Source organism: Buteo buteo, chromosome 2, assembly GCF_964188355.1.
Source record: "Buteo buteo chromosome 2, bButBut1.hap1.1, whole genome shotgun sequence".
In the NCBI taxonomy this organism is placed as follows: Eukaryota; Metazoa; Chordata; class Aves; order Accipitriformes; family Accipitridae; genus Buteo; species Buteo buteo.
In genome coordinates, this window is record NC_134172.1 from 80,002,750 (window position 1) to 80,021,670 (window position 18,921).

General features: G+C 54.8%; 1 protein-coding gene across 2 annotated transcripts in view; it reads right to left on the reverse strand.

Moving 5' to 3' along the window:
- The window catches only part of CDH22 (cadherin 22), a 61,135-nt gene extending 42,503 nt beyond the window's left edge, over positions 1-18,632 (reverse strand). For both annotated transcript variants that reach the window (XM_075022371.1, XM_075022370.1), the window contains exons 1-3: positions 18,211-18,632; positions 12,849-13,143; positions 1,011-1,130 (exon numbers count right to left, since the gene is read on the reverse strand). In XM_075022371.1, coding sequence (XP_074878472.1) covers positions 1,011-1,130; positions 12,849-13,143; positions 18,211-18,435 — 640 coding nt within the window. In that variant the 5' untranslated portion in view covers positions 18,436-18,632. The remainder of the gene's footprint in view (positions 1-1,010; positions 1,131-12,848; positions 13,144-18,210) is intronic.
- Positions 18,633-18,921: the final 289 nt, after the last annotated feature.

The window sequence follows — 18,921 nt, forward strand, 5'->3', positions numbered from 1 at the left end:
CTCAGGCACACACACCTTCCTTACACTCTCCTTGGACCAGAGCCTCCAAACAAATTTCACTCTTACATAAAAACAGCCTTAGAAAATATCAATTAGCACAGACACATGTTAGCCTGACAGAGACTTGGAACTTCAAGTCCAGGGGTTGATCTCAGCCTGGGTCACTGTGGTTCAGCAGCGGAGGGAGGGGAAACACTTTGCTGTCCAGCTTTCCAACAAGAGCTGCAGCTACCCATCCTGCTTGTCCTTTGACAATTTTTCATTAAACTGTGGGTACTTTACTGCATGCTTTGTGCCTTAAATACCTCTTATTAGCATTTGAGTGTCTTCCCTCCTTAGAAAGCTTGCAAGGCTCCCATTAAGGGTAATGAGAGTCACACTCCTGGGAGGCAAGGAGAATATATACCCCGACATCTCCTGGTTATGGTCTACTCTAACCAGTATGTCAGAGCATCATCTGCTAGGGATTTATTACAGAGGCATTTTACAACAGGCTCTATTATAAGTTATTAAGGAATGGAGCAGCTTCTACTGTTCTTTCATTAAATATTAATAGAACATTTATAAACCGATCCTTAATTTAAAGTGTTACCTTTAATCAAAGCCCTGGTGATAACAATGCAGCCTTTGGTAAGGCCCCTCTGGTAGTACTTAAACCTTTCACACTGATGTTTTATGCGCCTGCAGGTGCACTCCTGCTCTGGGCATAGAGCACACAGAGGAGCTCTGGCCACTGCAGGCACAGGCAGGACACTCAGGCTGGCAGCTGCCGGTCTTGCTCCACGGTGCTGCCTGCTGCAGGCACTGCGCGGAGCCGGGCAGCAGCTGTCGAGCTCCCTCTCCAACACGCAGGAATGCCCGTGGCATGGGTACCCCAGCATCAACGGCCAGCACAGAGGTACAGGCCTGCTGGCACACAGCCGTGCGCCGGACAGAGGCGGGATGCGTGGCCACGGTCTGGTCTCCTGACACCCCCACGGAACGCCCCAGCCCAGCTGGGTGCTGCTCACCTGTTTTACTGTCCACAGTAAAGTGCTGCTCGCCCTCCAGCACGCTGTAGACTACCCGGGCACTGCTCCCGTACGTGGGGTCATCAGCATCAGATGCCATCACCTGCATCACAGAGGTGCCTGCAGCAGGGACAAGGAGGAAAACAAAAAGTCAGGGAGGAGGCGAGAAGAGCAACCCAAACCTCAGGGCCAGGGGCTGGCAGAACAGGAGAGCAGAGGCCAACACTGACCACTCACACATGCTGATGGAAACGAGAACAGTTGGGTGCAAATGCAGCATTGCCTCCCCCAAAAGCCAAGACTCCAGATACTGCTGCAAATGCCCCTTTTGTCCTGCAGAGTGGCAGAAGGGACCGGACCTTGGGCTGCCTCAGGGCTGCTGTCTAGACAGGACCTGCTCTCCAGGAGACCACTAATCTGAACAGCTGGGAGCTTTTCTCCCAGCAGACTTCTGCTGGACCATCTGGGAAGGAGCTGGGGACAAGATGTTACCACCACAGCTGCCCCTTTCCTGTCAGCACTGAGCAACACAGTCACCTCCAGCCCGTAGAGGGATATCCCAGCCAGGGCCTGATCCACACTGCAGCACCACATCTCTGCAGCAGACAGACCGGCAAAGGGACAACAACCATGGGAGAGGAAAGGCTTTCGCGTGCCCAGAGCCAGACACAGCACTGTGTCCTCATGCTCTACACGTAGCAGGGCAGAAGGACTATAAATTGGATAAAAGTCCATCAAACATCTGCAATTAAGTTATTGATTTTCAACGCTGCCTCATTAAACTGGGTGCTTCACTCCAACTGTCCCTGTGATGGTTTTAATTTGACATCATGTTCAATTTGACAAAAGCAGGACCCAGGAGATGAGAATGGGGCCAGGAGCAAAGGGACTTAGATCTACAGGGACAACAGAAGAGAGGAAGGAGGGGAAGCCTAATCCTACCTACAGACACCTCTGAGAAAGGAGATGGTGTGACCAAAGACCTGTGAGGACAGGCTACCCAGTTCCACCTCTAGCACCAGACTCAGAACATCCCTGACCCAGAGGTCAAGCACTGGCACGAGTCACCTCTCTGGTGGGATGAAGTACAGGATGGGGAGAAGAGCCCTGAGCTGTTCATAGGAAAGATCAAACCAACTGGGAAACTCCCCGCTGCAAGATACTGCCAGGGCCAAGAGCTGACAAGGGTGGCAGAGAAGCCTTTATAATGGACAAGATCCCTCAGCAATGATTGCAGTCTGTGGTAGGTTGACCCCGGCTGGATGCCAGGTGCCCACCAAAGCCGCTCTATCACTCCTCCCCCACCTTTGGGTCCTTCTCACAGGCTGCAGTTCTTGGCGAACTGCTCCAGCGTGGGTCTCTTCCATGGGCTGCAGTCCTTCAGGCACAGACTGCTCCAGCGTGGGTCCCCCATGGGGTCACAAGTCCTGCCAGCAAACCTGCTCCAGTGTGGGCTCCTCTCTCCATAGCTCCACAGGTCCTGCCAGGAGCCTGCTCCAGTGCAGGCTTCCCATGGGGTCACAGCCTCCTTTGGGCATCTATCTCCTCAGGGCTGCAGTTGGATGTCTGCTCCACCGTGGACCTCCATGGGCTGCAGGGGGACAGCCTGCCTCACCATGGTCTTCACCACAGGCTGCAGGGGAACCTCTGCTCCACCGCCTGGAGCACGTCCTCCCCCTCCTTCTTCACTGACCTTGGTGTCTGCAGAGTCATTTCTCTCACATATTCTCATTCCTCTCTCTGGCTGCAGTTTTCTTGTTGCGCAGCAACTTTCTTTTTCTTCTTAATGTTATCCTAGAGGCACTACCACTGTCACTGCTTGGCTTGGCCTTGGCCAGTGGCAGGTCCGTCTTGGAGCCAGCTGGCACTGGCTCTTATCAGACATAGGGAGAGCTTCTAGCAGCTCCTCACAGAAGCCACCCCTGTAGCCCCCCTGCCACCAGAACCCTGCAATGCAAACCCAATACACAGTTAAAAGGTAGGTTTTGCTTCAGAGCTGACTCCAGGGCATAAGACCAGCCCAAACTGAAAGGGCCAGGAGAGAGCATTTCACAGCTCACACTGCTGCATCCAGCAGTTCTGCTCTGCTTCGCACACCTCTTTAGGGCTGCTGTGCCACCAGCTGAGGACAAGAGGTACCACACTCTGGTCCAGAAACCCTTCTGTTCTGCAGCGCATCCATCCACATGCTGCAAAGACAATGTCACAGGGTGGTCTTGGCTAGACCCATGTCAGGAATAACCCAGAGCCAGGCTTACTACTAGTTGTCAGCATCTGAGTCTAGACCCATTACATTCCTAAACACCAGGGGTACACACAAAGCCAGAAGAAGCCTCTGTTCCCACGTCATGATAGGCAGAAATGGAGCTGGAACCATCCAGATCAAGAATGAGGAGCTCCACTTCATGGTGCCTTCCTCTTCCCCTGTCAGAAGACCACAAGCCCACAGCTTGCAGGCAAGCCAGGCAGCCAGGGTGCTTCTGCACCAACCCAGCCTGTATTCAGGCAGGAGACAAGACAGCAGAAATAGCAATGCTGCTGTGAGCAGCTAGGATGCACATGCTCCCCCCAGACCAGTTTGCTTCTGATCTCCTGAAAAGGGTGTTCACTGAAGAAAATGAGCAGTTACCATGGTTGCTTTTCATTCTCCCTGGCCGTCTTCTTAGAGCTGCAGCTCTGCTGATAACATGAGAATCCCCCTCATCGGTCTTCAGCAACAAGCTAGTTCAAGTCGACTTATTTATGCTTTGCTGTCTCCAGTGAAGTTATGGTGCATCCCTGCCAGCCACGTCCAGATTACACCACAGCGACACTGCCTCCCTGCCTCGCAAACAACTGTTTAAGAAATACTATTGCATGTGTTTCTTTGAAAGGGTCTGTCCTGCCTCCTCCTGCCCCTGTGTGCCATCACACAACTCTTTCACCACATATGACCAAAGGAGATCACCCCACACCAGCACCTGCACATCCCCTTGGGCACTCTGGCATGTTCCCTTGGGAAGCTTCTGCTCAGAAAGCCGAGAAGGAAGGGATCAGAGAAGGGAAAGTACATGGCACCGGGGTCTCCAAGCATCCCTCTCCCAGCTGCAGCAGAGAAGCCCTGCTAGGGATGCTAGAGGTGCCAAAGTCCGAGAATCACAAAAAGCAGCACCTTCCCCTGGCAACAGGTAGGGCTCCTTCTGTGCCCAGCCTGGCAGCAACCAGCTGAGAGTCCATGCCCAGTGTCCACAGCAGCACCCACTCCTGCACCCATTATCACCACAGGCAGAACCTGCTGACCTTGCACAAACACCCCACACTCCAAGAACCACTTGGTCTTGCCTAGGCACCTCAGGAGGCAAAGGGTTAGGAGATCAAAAACTCACCCACATGTACAGGAACCCAGAGTTATTTGCCTGCACTTGCCGTGTATACAGTATAACCTGTGTCAGGACTGCATGCATGCAGACAGAGCTGGTGCCCCAAGGACTATGCCACAACCCTCCATCCCAGCCATCTCAGTGCTGTCACCCCGCAGGTGCCAGCCCAGTGATCATTAAAGAGGAGGGCTAGCCAGTAAAAGTTTGCATCAGGCTCTGCATCTGATGCTGCTTCTCCCCAGATGCATTCACTCAATTGTATAATTCACCAGCTAATCCATCTCTCTGACAAACAGCTATACTCCTTGTGTTCCAGTATGTACCTGAACATTGCAAAACTGCATCAGTGTCAGTGTCTAATAGGAAGACAGGATCCATGCCCACCCAGAGGTGGGGTTTGTTTCTCCATTTTAAGCCATGCCCTGGACAAGCCAGGTGGGTTGCTGCCCTCAGTTCTCCAGAGGCAGCACAGAAGGCTCCTGGCCCACAGGGCTGCCTCCGGCTGCTGGGTGCTCCCAAGCGCTGGAACAACAGGACTGCGGGGTGGCAGATCCAGGCTGCCGGGTCCCAGGCATGAGCCTCACGCTTGAGGCCAGCACTTTCCACTCCAGTGCAGGAGGAAACCAAGCAGCATGAGGAGCATTGCAGCAAGGCACCTTCAGCTCAGAGGCAGCAGGATCATGGCATACTGCCCTTATGCTCCAGCCAGCAACCCTGAAGGTGATGAAGGTTCTGCCTTTCCTCACCTGCTCCCATAGCATCTCATTAACAGAAGAGCAACAACAGGCAGCTAGGGAACATGAACCCCGCTTTGTGCCTTGACTTCTAGTCTGCAAAGATGCAATGCAGCCTGCTCAAGGTCACCTATAGGATATCGGGAATCTAGAAGTCCAACTTTCCAGCATCTTCTCTTAACCCCCAATCATCACTTTTCCACCCTTCCCTCCCCGTCTCTTTCAATGTGAAGAACATAGGTCTTGAATTCCAGCTAAACCTGATCCCCTCCTTCCTGCCTAGGAACACCGGCTCCCACCCCTGCTCTGACATTAGTACCTTCTCTCCAAGCATGGCACTGCCCACAGCAACTACAGCGTGTACGGCTTTTGTTTAGTTTTCTGGCATGTGCCTTAGCCATAAAAGATACAATAAATAAAATGTAAACATCCATCACATACTGCATAACCCAGCTCCCATAACCAGGAAGCCTGAACTTATATCCAGAGAGATAATTAGACATGTAAAACAAGATGAAGACCTCGGTTCCTCCCCCAGCCAGCTAACCCCACAGAACCAGAGGAAACCAACAATTTTACATAAAAATTAACAAGTCGAGTCCATCTCTTACTCTCCCACTGCAAAGGTGCGATCTGGCACAGCAGATCAAATGAACTGCATTTCCCCCCAGAGGAAAGGGGGGCCAAGACCCTCCCTCCCAGAGCAATCCTCCCCCACAGCCCATGCTGGGGCCGCAGAGCACCCGGCTGACCCAGTGCCCGCGGGCTGGGTGCAGGAGGGGACACAGACCTTGGCCACCAGCCATCCTCCAGCTCCACAAGCCCTGCCTGGGCTGTCCCCATTCCACACCCTGAGCCGTCCTGGAAACCCGCCGGGGACATCAGCCAGCCCTCGACTCCGCAGGCCAGGGAGATTAATCCCGTCTCTGCTGCACCCAGCATGGAGCCGGGATCAGCAGCGCAGAGAGGGGCTGCCGGCACCCAGCATCGAAAGGCACCTGGCGATGCCCCCCGGAGCCGGGGGGATGAAGGAGCTGTTTCTCCGCAAGGTCCTTTCCTGCTGCGGCCGTGAGCGCAGAGAGCAGCCCCCCGCAGCTGCCCCCGCCGCGGCACGCTGCCGCGCAGAGCGGTCCTCGGGCTGGCCTGGCAAACAGCAGCTCAGCCCGGAGCGCCTTGGCTCGGATGGACAGGGCTCTGCAGAACGCCTCTGGAATACTAATGCAGACCTGTCCTAGCATCCGTCACCACCTTCCCTGCAGGACCTAGAGCCTCTGGGGCCAGTTTCAGCCATCCTGGGAGGTGTCATCCGCCTGCACGTAGAAAGCTAATGGCTCCAGACCACTTACTATGCCACTCGCTCCAAACACGTTTAGCTAAAAGAAACGTTGACAGGCAAACTCTAAACACATCCAAGAGTAAAGAGGCCCTGTGCTGAATCCACAAGCAAGCCGATGGGACCTGTCACTTCCCCAGGGACAGAAGTACAGCCAGGCTCCAGGCCTGCAAAGAGGCAAACGGGTAGCAGGAAAAGCCAATGCTTGCTAAATTTGACTGCCCATCCTCATGGCAGCCTTCATCCTTCCCTGGTAGGGGTAGGAGCTTCCAGCCGCTCTCCAGACCAGCTCTGGGGACGCAGCTTGCACCTCCAGCTCAGACTGAGCCCAAAGGACAACTCTCTACCCCTGCTTAGAGCACCCTTCTGTGCAGATCCAGCCAGCTCCAGGACAGCACATGGTCAGTTCAGCCCTGCAGAATATAAAGGACCCCGAGAGGAGAGCTTTGTCATGCAAAGCCACACGCCCTGGACTGATGCCAGAGTGCAGCACTCCCATCTCAGGGACCTGGTTGCTGTGGGGGCAGGGGACAGCTAAGATTTTATAAACAATGCAATTTACAGCTTTCATCTTGCCCCAACACATGCAGTGGCTGATGCACTCCAGAAACAAGCAGGCAGGACATCAGGGAAGAAAATAAACCAGAGCTTGAAAATTACTGGAGCAGAAGTGAGTTTCTTGCAATCTCAGAAACATCCTGACTTGGTAGAAAGCCAAATCCAACCCAGAGGAGATTTACTGCACAGCCCTCATGCCCCGCAGGACAAGCCCGAGGGAGCTAACCTGGCTGTGGTGGAATCGTTCAAACACAACTATGGAAACATCCTTTAGGGTGTCTGGCCAGAGAAACCCATTGCACCCCAGCCCCTGGCACCAAGCAGGTGAACGTGGTGTCTTGGGGAGCAAACCAAAGCATTAAATTAGGGGCACAGGTTCCCTGTGGGGCTTAGCACATGCAGACTGGATGAGAGGGTGTAGCAGGTGCTCAGACGTGCAGGGCAGAGGGCTCAGGGCTTGCACCGTGACCAAGAGTGCAGTGGGGAAGGGGAAGAGGTGGTCTTACTGAGGACCAACAGGCAGGGCAAGCCCCAGCTCCCAGCTACTTGCTGCCCCAACAGCTTCCAGATACACACAAGTGTTTTGAGCACTTTCTATCAAGGAAAAAAAAAAAAGATCAGACCGCCTGCAAGTGTTCTGGCTGCATGTTAAAGTATTTTTCTCTGCTTCCAGTGTGGAGATTAAACAATTTCTCTTCACAATAATTACTTCTGCATTCAGCCAGCTTTGTGCTAGAGTCAGGGCTTGACCCCAAGTTTCCATCTTTACAGCCAAATCGTCTCTAATCTGGACTTGGTACTACACAGAGAAATAAGGAGTGCAAAATGCACCGAGGAGTGATGTTCTGATGAAAGGATGCACATTTCCCAGCATGTCCCTCACTCCAGGCTCTGCATGCTCCCCAAGCAGCCCAGAAGTGAGCTCTGGGCAGCAATACACACTCTGTGCAACCAACAGAGTTGTCTTGCAGGAAGGCACTGTGTGCTGGATTTGGGCTCATGCCTGTGTGCGGCAAACAGCTGTTAAGCAGACCCCAGGGAGCTCAGGAAAGAAGCCCAAAATACAGCTAATTTTAGCATCTCCTGTTACAAGGTGAAGCTCCTGCAGTTCCCAGGCAGTTAGCTGGGTCCCACCCTACCTTCTTCTGCAGGTCTCTTCCTTTGCTACTAGACTCTGCTCAACTCGAGCATTTTGGAGCGATCTGCACTGGGGTACCCACAGAGGCCGAGCCTCAGCTACCAGCAGAGACCAGCCTGCAAACTCTTAGCCCCCAGTTTCTTCTTGAGGTGACAGGACAGCAGAGGGGCTGCAACAGGGATTGCCGCTCAGGCCCCCGTCCTGCAGACAGACTGCTCCTCGGCTAGCTCACGTGCCTGCGTGGCAGTCGGCTGTCCTGACCTGGTGGCGGGCACAGGGGGAGTTAGCAGAAACAGTCCCAGGCAGCACCACCAGCCCCTGCCTTCTTCAGCCCAGGTGGACCCAGCGCATCGCACCCAGCAGCTGCTGCCAGCCCTGAGGCAGGACAAGGCTCTGCTCCCTCTGGGGGGCTGAGCAGGGAGAGCCCTCTGCCCCGCTGCAGCTCCAGCTGCCCTCCCTGCCAGCCTCACACAGCACCAGGTCAAACCTGCCGCCTCTGCGCCCCGACAGCGCCATTCCACGGCTCTGTGCCCGGCTGTCTGCAAAACGGTCCTCAGCAGCTGTGCTCTTTCTCCTGATGCTCCAGCAGCCCCAGACCAGATAAGCTTTCTAAAGATAAGTCATGTGAAGTCTGCTCTCGCAGCTGGTCCTGCCATGCCAAGGGGGCCCAGGTAAAACTGTTGGGTCAGCTTCCATTTTGGATGTGCTTCCTCTAAGTGCAGGAGCTCAGCGCCAGCCTCAGGTCTGTGCTCTGTGTGTAGAAAACACTGACTTCTCCAGGGGCATAGCACATGCTCAGCCTGGCTCTCTGGGCTGGGGTTAGCTCCAAGCACCACCTCTGCCCCTTACAAATCCCAGACTTTGGCCTTACCTTCCTGACCGTCTTGCGTCTGCCATTTTTGATCCATCAGATAGCAATAGCAACCCCTTTTCCTTTCCCTTTGCAGAGGTTTACAGTGAGTCTGGATGAGTTCATGGAAGACAGAGGCTGAAGCTGACTAAACCCACAGAAACCACCCACAGCTGAAGAAATCCCCAAGCTGAAACTGGTTGCTGGCTGGGAGAATATTAAGAGGAGCATCACACATGCTGTGTGTGCTGTTCCTCCTCTTCTGTAACCATCCACTTTGGCCACTGTCAAGACAAGATCCTGGAACAAAGAGACCTGTAGTCCATCCCGACGTAGTCTTACAGTCTCAAGCAGCATGTATGCTGTCACTACAAAATGTGCTGTCCTGGCCCCAGCTCAGAGCAAGGGGCAGGTGTGTTGCAAAGCACTCCCAGCTACTCTGTGAGAGTTTGTGCAGTTCTCTCATTTGTTATTCCCTCTTAGACACTAGGAAATCAAATGACTTTCCCTCCCAATTAGTGCTCCTTCATTATGCAAATAATGTCCTTTGATCTGCTCCTGCTGTCACAGAGCGGATCTGACCGTATTTGTTTTATTCCTCTTTATGCCCCAGGAAGGTACGCACCTCCGGGAGCTGGGACTATGCTTTTGGCAGGGAATGGAGAGCTGCGGCTGATAGCTGCCATGAGTGAGAAGAAAAACCACCCACTTGGGCGGCCCCAAGCACAAACCCCAGCAAGGTCTGGGAAGGCAGGAGCACGAGAGGAAGAAGGAGGCAGCCACCCTTCATTTTTCAGGCTGGGCTGCAGAGCAGCAGAGACAGGGAATGAGCAGCTCCCTACAAACAAGCTCCAAGCTGGAGAGTAGCCTTGCCCCCTGGGGTGGCCCCAACCCAGCCCCTTCCCCAGCAGAGAGCACAGCTGAACCAAAACACTGGTGATCCAGGAAAACATCTGCACCCAAATGGAGCCGAGACCAGGCATGTTTGCCAGCAGGTCCCCAGGCTTTGACCTTCATTTTGATGTATTAATAGCCAATCCAAGTTCTCCCCAAGCTGCCCAGCCTTCCTACCCCTGCTTGGCCAGTACAGAGGATCACATCCATCCACACTCAGGAAGGCTGCAAGGCATGCTCCCCATTCACTCTTATAAAAATACCCCTCAGGTCTAGGGGAGATTATGTGTCCAGCTCAGAGACCGCAAACATCACTACCAATAGCAATCACAGAAAAGGCCATGATCACAGCTGCATCTGGCCTTGATGCCACAAAAGGAGCACTCCCACACAAATACCCTGCCAGGGTATTTCCCATAAGAAAGTCCTGAACTTCACCTCCCTGGCCCAGGCAGCATCCCATGTCCTGCATCCTCAGCCCTTCCTACAGCAGCAGGAGCTGAACTTCACACACACCAGGTCCATGACCAGCTCCATCTCCCTCTGTGTCCACACCAGGGCCACAGTGGAGGAGCAGGGCAGCTGCTGAACCCCAGAGGGTTGAGGAGAAAGCTACTTCTCAGGCTTGCTTGCTTATGCTTTCCCAGGATGTGTCCATCCTGTTCTTTGTGCTGTCTGTTCCTGGGCAAACCATTGGTAAGCCGAGGGAGAACTGGGAGGGAGCTGGGGACTTGCAGCAGCAGCAGCAGCAGCATGTGGGTACCCTCCAGCTCTGCATTCATACTGCAGGGGACCATGCGGCAGTACCGCCTGATGCCGTGTGAAGCTCTCCCTGCCCTTTTAGCTGGGCCATCTCCGGGGCTAGGCTGCTACAGAGGAGCCCTTACGCTCCCTGGGATGGCCAGGCTACAGAAAGCTCCAAAGCTGTAGCAGGCAGACAGACAGACATCAGCCTGGGAAGCAGAACAGGCTCTTGGCTCCAGCTCCCCACTCTGAGCATGCAGCTTGGAAGCACAGCCCACGCCATTCACAGCACTTCTCTTTACTTTAAACTTCTGAGTATTTTAATTTGCAGGAATCGCCTCCTTTCATGTTGTGAAACAGTGTTTCTTTCTCCCTCTGATCTCCAATTTCGCATAGAAACTGTCTCCTTTGATATGTCTTGTTCACATCAGTCTGATCAGGCAGCTCCATAATTGTTAGTGATTTTCAAAGAACTGGGATCCTTGTCTAATACTCAGAGTCGAGAATTCCTTCCTTTTTAAATGTTGTTCAAGCAAAATAGATTAATTTAATTTCTTTCTTCCCTTTGGGAACAGGATGCCTCCTGCTTTGCTGCCCACGTGTTGTCTTTCATTTCTCCAGGAGCACATGGCTGTAGTTCAAGGGGTCACTCTCTGACTCGGGAAAGGATTTGTGCAGGTAATGGAAGAGGAAGGAGAGCTTGGATGCCTCAGGAGAGCTTGTTCGCCATCCGTCAACAGACATCCAGGCAGCAGCAGCTCCTCTGGTGTGGGCAGTTCCTGCACATCTGTACCTGCTGGAGGCCATGCACCAGTCTCACCATATGCTGCACATTAACCGTGGAGAGCCACAGCTCTGTCCTGAGGCAGCACAGACCCGAGCACCATCCCCTGTACTCTGCTTCCAGGACGCCTCTTCAGCCAGCCAGCCTCTTCAGCCTGCACAAGCCCAGCAGCACCCGGTGTTTCGCCTGACCTGCCGAGCCCCTCCTGCGGCTCAGCCCTGGTCCCCCAGCCCTGGACCCCCCCTCCGGCCCCGGTGCTCTCCCTCCGGGAGCTCACTGCCTTCCTGGCACTGTCACTCTCCCCTTTGCTGACTCATCCCTTGCTGACAATGTTGGGGACCTGCCTTATCTTTGATGTCAGTCTTTTGCAGGCTGTCTTCTACCTTGATGCAGCCGTTGGAGAACAGTGATTTATAGTCCCCTGCTCGCAGCGCATGCCGGCAGGCGCAATCTGCTACGCGCTCTGGCTAGTCAATGGGGGATAACAGATAGCCCAATGCAGATGGGGAACGGTGTGACATTCTGGGCAGTGCAGCAAGCCAGCCACTCTCCCTGGACTCGAGCTGTGCTCAGCAGCATGGCAACCCACCATCGGGCCAGCACAGAGAGCGAGGGCAGCAACACTGCAGCTCACGCATCACGTCCCTGTTCCCCTCCTGAGGCTCAGGTGAGCGCAAAGCTCACTGCCCCGCTCCGCCATGCCTGCGGGGATGGACTCATGCAGCCTCCTGGCACACGTCCCAGCCTGGCCATCAGCACTTCAGCAAAGCCGATCACCTATGGACTTAAAAGATGCCTGGTGGCAAGGGGACGGGCAGGCTAACGGTAACTCAGGGAAGCCATACTCCTGTCACAGGGGACGTGAATTCCCCAATCTCAGCCAACAACGCCTGGCCCCTCGCAGGAAGGCCAGAAGCCAGGTGAGAGGGGCTCGGCAGTGCTGCGTGGGGATGCACAGGGGGATGGCCGGGCAGCCACAGGGCTCTGGAGAGCAGCAAAGAATCACAGAGGATGGCCTGAGGAGGGGCTGGGGCGCAGGCAGCCAGAGAGAAACACCACTCAGGCTAATCTGAACCACAGGCAGCCGTGAGCCCCCCGGCACGCAAGGGCTCAGTCCATCCCCCCCAGCATTTGGGAGCGAGGGGGCTGTGCAAAACCAGGGTAAATGCACAGCGGGCAGCTGGCACTGCCACGACCTGTCTCCAGGGCACAGCTTAGGGCTGAGACTGAGCGCTCAGCCACAGGCTGGCAATCAGCTCAGAGGATTTATTCACTTGTTTTCCTTAAGCCACCTTATTTATTTTTCCCTTTTGGCTCCCAAGCTCTGATCTCAGCTGGAATCCCTGGGATTTGCAGGCAGTTTTGCAGGGTACAGCAGGCTCAAGGTTTGACAGGAGAGAGGCGCAGGTTTCCCAACCCACCTCCTCCCACCCAGGAGACCTACCGATGGGGGACAGCTCAGCCACACTGCCGATGTAGGGCCCCTCCAGGAAGCGTGGCTCACTGTCGTTGATGTCCTGCACCTTGATGATGAACTCTGACTCAGGCTCCAGCAGCTGGTCCGTCTGCCGGTCGCGGGCCTGAGCCCGCAGCGTGTAGAAGGTTTTCTGCTCCCGGTCCAGGCGCTCGGTGGCATGGATGTCACCTGTGATCTCATCGATGAGGAAGATAGTCCCTGCGCCCTCCCCGGAGATAGTGTACTTGATGGAGCCGTCCCCCTCATCCGAGTCCGAGTGGATCTGCCAGGGAAAGAGGGAGAGGGTGGGAGCAGGCTGGGGCCATGCTTGTGCCCCCACGGCTGAGACTGCATGGCTGTGGAGCCCCTGCACAAGGTGCCCACGGACACTGCATGATGCCCATCTGTTCCCTCAGCTACTGCTGGACCGGAGAGCGGCACAGAGCACTACCGAACAATGCCTGTGCATGGAGGAAGGCCCAATAAACTGGAACTTCAGTCCTGCCTATGCCATCATGCGCTCGGCAGATCACAAATCCTGCCAGCACCCACCCACACCACAAACCAAGGGACGAACCCCACCACTACAAGGTTAGGAGATGATGGAAAAGGGAAGGTCAATTCAACAGTGCTCCAAAAAAAGAGGCTTCCCTGTGGGCAAGGACCCAGGACCCTGGCAGCGTGGCATCACCTCTCCCAAGCTGCACAGCAGACTGGGGTGTAAAGGCAGCTCCCCACCAGCATCTGTCCCCATCTACCCAGCCAGCTGCCCAAAGCCCATCCTCATCTGCCTGCTCTGCCCCAGCCACAGCCACCCTCCATTTTCTGGGCAGTCGGTGCTGGCAAGTCTCCCTGCCTGAGAGCTCACGTACTCGCTGCACATCTGTATTGGCTTTACGTGGCAAGGTAACAGGGGAGTCAACCCATCACAACATCACACCCAGAGCCCCCCACCTGAGCAAAGCCTGCAGGAGAATGTGGCAAATCAGACCCATGTTCAGGTTGAAAAACAGACCCTGTGGAAGATGCTTTTGTAGGCAATCTCCGCTTCGTTTTCTAATTAAGACACTGTTTGAAATTAGGAAAAGAAAGGGTAAACAGCAGCTCCCCACAGACCAGGAGCTGACTGGAATCCAGGCCAGACGTCCAGAGATAATTTTATCGGTGGCATTAAACTGAGTTATGAGGTTTTTACAATCCAGCCACTTATGAGAAATCTATTAACAGTAACTGGACAGGCAGAATGCATCTTGACAGAGAGCAGCATGGGCATTAATTGGGACAATCCATAACGGGACAGGCCCCCGGAAAGGTTTCATCAGCTGCTTTCATTTGCTTCCTACAATTTCTGCTTAGAATCAGCAAAGTCATGTGTGTCCCCCCCGAAAAAGAAAAAAGCCGTCCATTAATCGGCTAATGAAATATGAAAATGTTTATGGGCCATTCAATCTTCCAAACTGCAGTTCTATAATCCACCTTTCAGACATACAGCTCTACCAGCAAGAATTTATACCAGAGCTGCCTCTTTTTTATGACGCCTTCATTATATTTGTCTTGTTAGATACAGTTTATATATTTATTTCACGAGTGAGGGGCCCACACGTTAGACAATTCAATGCATTTTACACAACATTCACATATTACTGCCCACGTTGAAACATCTCCCAAGGCTTGTCTGGGAAGGAGACCTTCACTCAGCTAGCAAACTGGGCTGTGAGCCCAGCAGTGCTCTGAGACCGCTGCAGTGGCTTGGCCACAGACCTGCCAGGGCAGCACCTCTTCGAAAGTGCCTGCAGGGGTGGTCTGCCCTCGTCTGCAGGAGCATCCTGCCCTGGCGATCCTGCCCCAGCCCTTCCCACTGGCTGCTGGAGACCTTGCTGCCCCCTCCACTTTATAATCCTCTCCCTAACATTCACTACTATGCTAGAGATGAAGCTTTTCAGAACGAAAAAGGTGCACCTGGTCTGTTCAGCACAGGTAACAGAAACCTGCATTTTTCTGCTGAACACCAGACTCATGATTAATAATTAGGCCAGAGAGAAACCACCCAGCACCTCTTCCCAGAACCACACTGTGCTCTCAGCACATCCTCTTTACATATTTACTCATCGCTGACTGCTTGGAGCAGACACCAGCATCCCTGCAAACTGGAACGCTAGGAAGAAAAATGGAGCCTGGGCTCAAGGGGCTGTAGAGATTGATTTACAAGGGAAGATTAAAAGAGCTAAATCTGTGCTGCTTGGCTAAACAACAACTAATGGGGGAGGGCTGGATAACAGAGTACAGACATCTGAGGGGAGATGCCACAGGCCCAGACCACATCCCAGGGATGCTCTCTCCTGCCCGGCCGTGTCATGATAGCAGGCAGGCTCAGGGAGCACCATGCTCCCACGCAGGTTTGGGGACCCCCATTGCCACCGGCCACAGCAGGCAAGCAAAGTTGGGCAGCCCTGGCACAGTGCAGACCCGTGCCAGCCCTGGGGCCCCACTGCACCTTCCCCCCAGCTCCCACCAGCCCGGGGGGCCACCCACAGCACTGCACCCCAGGGGCAGAGGGAATCCCCCACCCGCGGCTCAGCTCCTCCAGCCAAGGACAAGAGGGTCCACAGCAGCCAGGGCCATCCAGAAGGTGGACAAAAGGCTGATCTGTTCAGTGTGTTAAAACAGGAAAATAGTTTCCTTGTCCTAAAAGGCTACAACCAGGAATTTTACGAAGCCATTAATTACTTACTAATAATTAAATCAAAATTAAATGTGAACAGAGGTGCACATTCCTTATTAAAAGTGATTAAACAGAAAGCACAGATACACAAATAAAAAATGACTCTGGGGCTGGAAAAGAAAGAAAATCAAATAAAAACTAGCCCGTAATAAAGGCGCACTCTGTTTGCTCCAACTCATAAAGCCCAAGTTCATCAATTTTCTTTAAATATTACCAACTTAATTAAATCTGCTTTTTTCCCTTTAATCCTCTCCTCTATCTAAAATAGATCTGTCCACATGCAGAAGTTTGTAACTAGTGCTGACCCCATAATTCTATTTAAAAAACCCAAAGAAATCCACATCAAACTGACAGCAGCCTCAGGGGAAATTACAGTTCAGAAGAAGGATTAGCTAGAGAACCCAGATTTTATGGAAATGGTATCGGCCCTTCAAAAAGCACACATAGGTGTGTAAGAGGCATCCACGGAGGGCAAGCCCCAGCTACACCACAGGGAGCCGTGGGTCCGCCGCGTGGGAAGGCTCCCGGACCCACAGGCTGTGCCAGGAGGGCTGGCACACTGCCCTGGGCAGCTGGGGGCCACCCCAGCCCTGGCAGCTCCAGGTGGGCACCCCATCTTGTCCCAGCCCCAGGGAAAAGCCCGGCCCCAGGTTCCTTTCAGCCCTCGGGAGCAATATTCGTGGGGAACGGATTTCAGTGCAGGCTGGCTGTTTATTCTGAGCGGGCTGGGTGATGCGGTGAATGATGTGGAAAGGGGCTGTAAAATGGGTTAGTTGTAGGTTCCTGGGTTCGTTTTGGAGATGAGGCGGTTGCTAGGCTACCTCTGGAGTTTGACAGGGCCTGATGCTTCGAGTCACTTCCCAGGGGAGCTGTGAATTAGCTGTAACTGCATTGAGCATCGTGGCGGAGGAGTGCGGCTTTCGAGTGTCTGCTGAAATGGACACAAATCACCACTGAAATCCCAGCTGGCCCCTAGCCAAGAAGCCCATTTTCAAGCCTCCTCTACACTCATGACCAGACGGCTGAGGCCATCAGACAGCCCTGCTGCATGAGCTCTTGGGCATTTTCCTTTGAGGAGAGCCCATGCCCCAGGAGCAGCTCTAGCTGGCTTGCAGCATACTGCTTTGACTGGTCCCAACAGCTAGCACTGCCTTCATCGGTATACAAATAGCACATCCTCCCAACACATGGGAGCCACAGGGCATCTCCTCCACAGCTCCCAGAAAAGGACAAAGCCCAGCAACCCCAAGGCAAAATGCTCCTTCAGCCTCAGGGCACCAGGAGTAGAGGGAGCAGAGGTCCACGTCCAGCCTCCCCACACCCCAGGAGGTCACACACCAGCAAAACAGCAAGTTCCCAAGGACAGACCCAGTCCTGCCCAGCAAGGCACTGTTATCTGCCAGCAGCTCCAGGTTTGCCGGCACTCCTCTCCACAGGGCGTGCAAGCAATGGCAAGAGCCAGGACAGCACGAATAGCCACCCCCTTGCAGAGAGGGAAGACTGCCGGAGAGAGATCAGGGCTCTTCCAGCACAGGGAGACCAGCGTGCTCCAGTGACCATGATCACACCTTCTCACAGCAGAGCAGGATGCACTGGTTACAACAAGCCTGAAGCCTCCCAGTACCTCTCCCTGCAAGTTCATCGGTGCCGCTGTCTCTGCAAAGCCCAGCAAGGATCTGGCCCTGGGAGCAGCTTGCTAACACAGTGTGGCTCCCAGCTGGCACACAGGAGTGCCCACAGTACCGGCCTGATGGGCACAGCTCCTGGCAATCCCCAGGAAAGCTCTTTCACCAGTGCTGGCCCTTAGGGTCCCTCCAAGCCCTGCATACCCACACCAAGCACCTTCCACACCACGCTATGCAGGCCAGCCTGAGATACATAAATCCTGCAACAACCTCGCTCTGGCCACAAACAAGAGCAGGATTTCTGTGCCACAGCCAGAGTAGGACATCTCCTCTGCCAGCCCCCATCTCCAGAGATAATCAGCTCGGCAACAGCCGCTGTAGCCTGCGGGTCCAACAGAGCACAGTCCTTCCAGGACCAGGAGGGAGCCACAGGGAGGGGCCACGAAACAAAACCCACCACGTTATCCCCACGCTGAAAGGGCTACAGGCCAGGGATGGACCATCGTCGGGAAGTCGGGGTTGCAACTACGGCAGCAACTGCTGGGTCCGGAAGGCCCTTGGTGCTACAGCAGCACTTTGGCTCCCAAGACATGGCAGGGACCAGCACGAGCAGATGCCTGCCCTGCACGTCTGCTCCAGCCCAGCAGGTCCTCCCCCACAGAGATGGGGCTGAGCCTTCCCCACAGCCTCTACAACACCCAGAGCTGCACCCCTTCTTGCACGCTCCCCAAACACCACAGGAACCCAGCACACGACTGGAAGAACGTAGATGTGACTTTTGGCGTGCTCCTGCCCTAGAGCCTCTGGGAGCACATTAACCTCACAACCCCCCAGGAGGGCCCAGGCTCCTGCCATCCCAGTCCACAGAGTACTCCTCTAACCAGGCCCACATGAGCAACCTTCATGCAGGCCCTCTTTCCCCCACCAGGCTCGACCATGCTGCCAGGATGCCCTGCTCTGCCACTGGCTTGGCCAGTCCCATGGAGACACAGGGTTACCTTACCTTCCCCACATACAGCGGCTCCGTGCCCGTGTACTCCTCCACCACAAAGAATTGATTCCAGACCCAGCCACGCTTCACTCGCCCGCCGGCCAGCAGCGCAGGGTCCCCTGGCTGCCCTAGGCCAGCACCCTCCACTGCAGTGTGCATGGCCCAGGCCCCCAGCTCCTGGATGGCGCAGAACAGCAGCAGCATGGTCCACGAGAAGCCCTGCAGACCCTTCGCCATGGCACTCTAGGAGACTGCATGAGCAGTAGCTTTTGGATAGGCAACTAGCATCCTTTAGGGAAGAGGAGGAGGAAAGTCCACACCAGCAGCGTGGGGCTCACCGGTCAACGCAGAGCATCCCCATCCCTGCTGAGCGCTGTGTCCTGCAGCTGGAGCACTCCTGTCCCAGTAAGGCTGGAGTCACATCTGTAACAACAGGCGTCCCGGACTGCCCGCTGCTAGCACGGGAGCAGCCAGCGCTGGTGCCTCGCAGGCTGTTCCTGGGTCTCCGGAGAAGAGTCTGGCAGCTGGCATTTGTCCCTGGGGACAGAGCTGCACGGCTCCGTGCTCAGCTGCCGCTGGTCTCACTGGGGAGCGGGGTCACGCACAGCCTGCCGCCCACCCTGCCAGCAGGCATGGAGCTCCACAGCCGCGCGCAGGGCACGGGCACCCACAACCGTCATTCGCGGGAAGCGAAGGGAAGCTTTTCCAACGTGCGGTTTCACA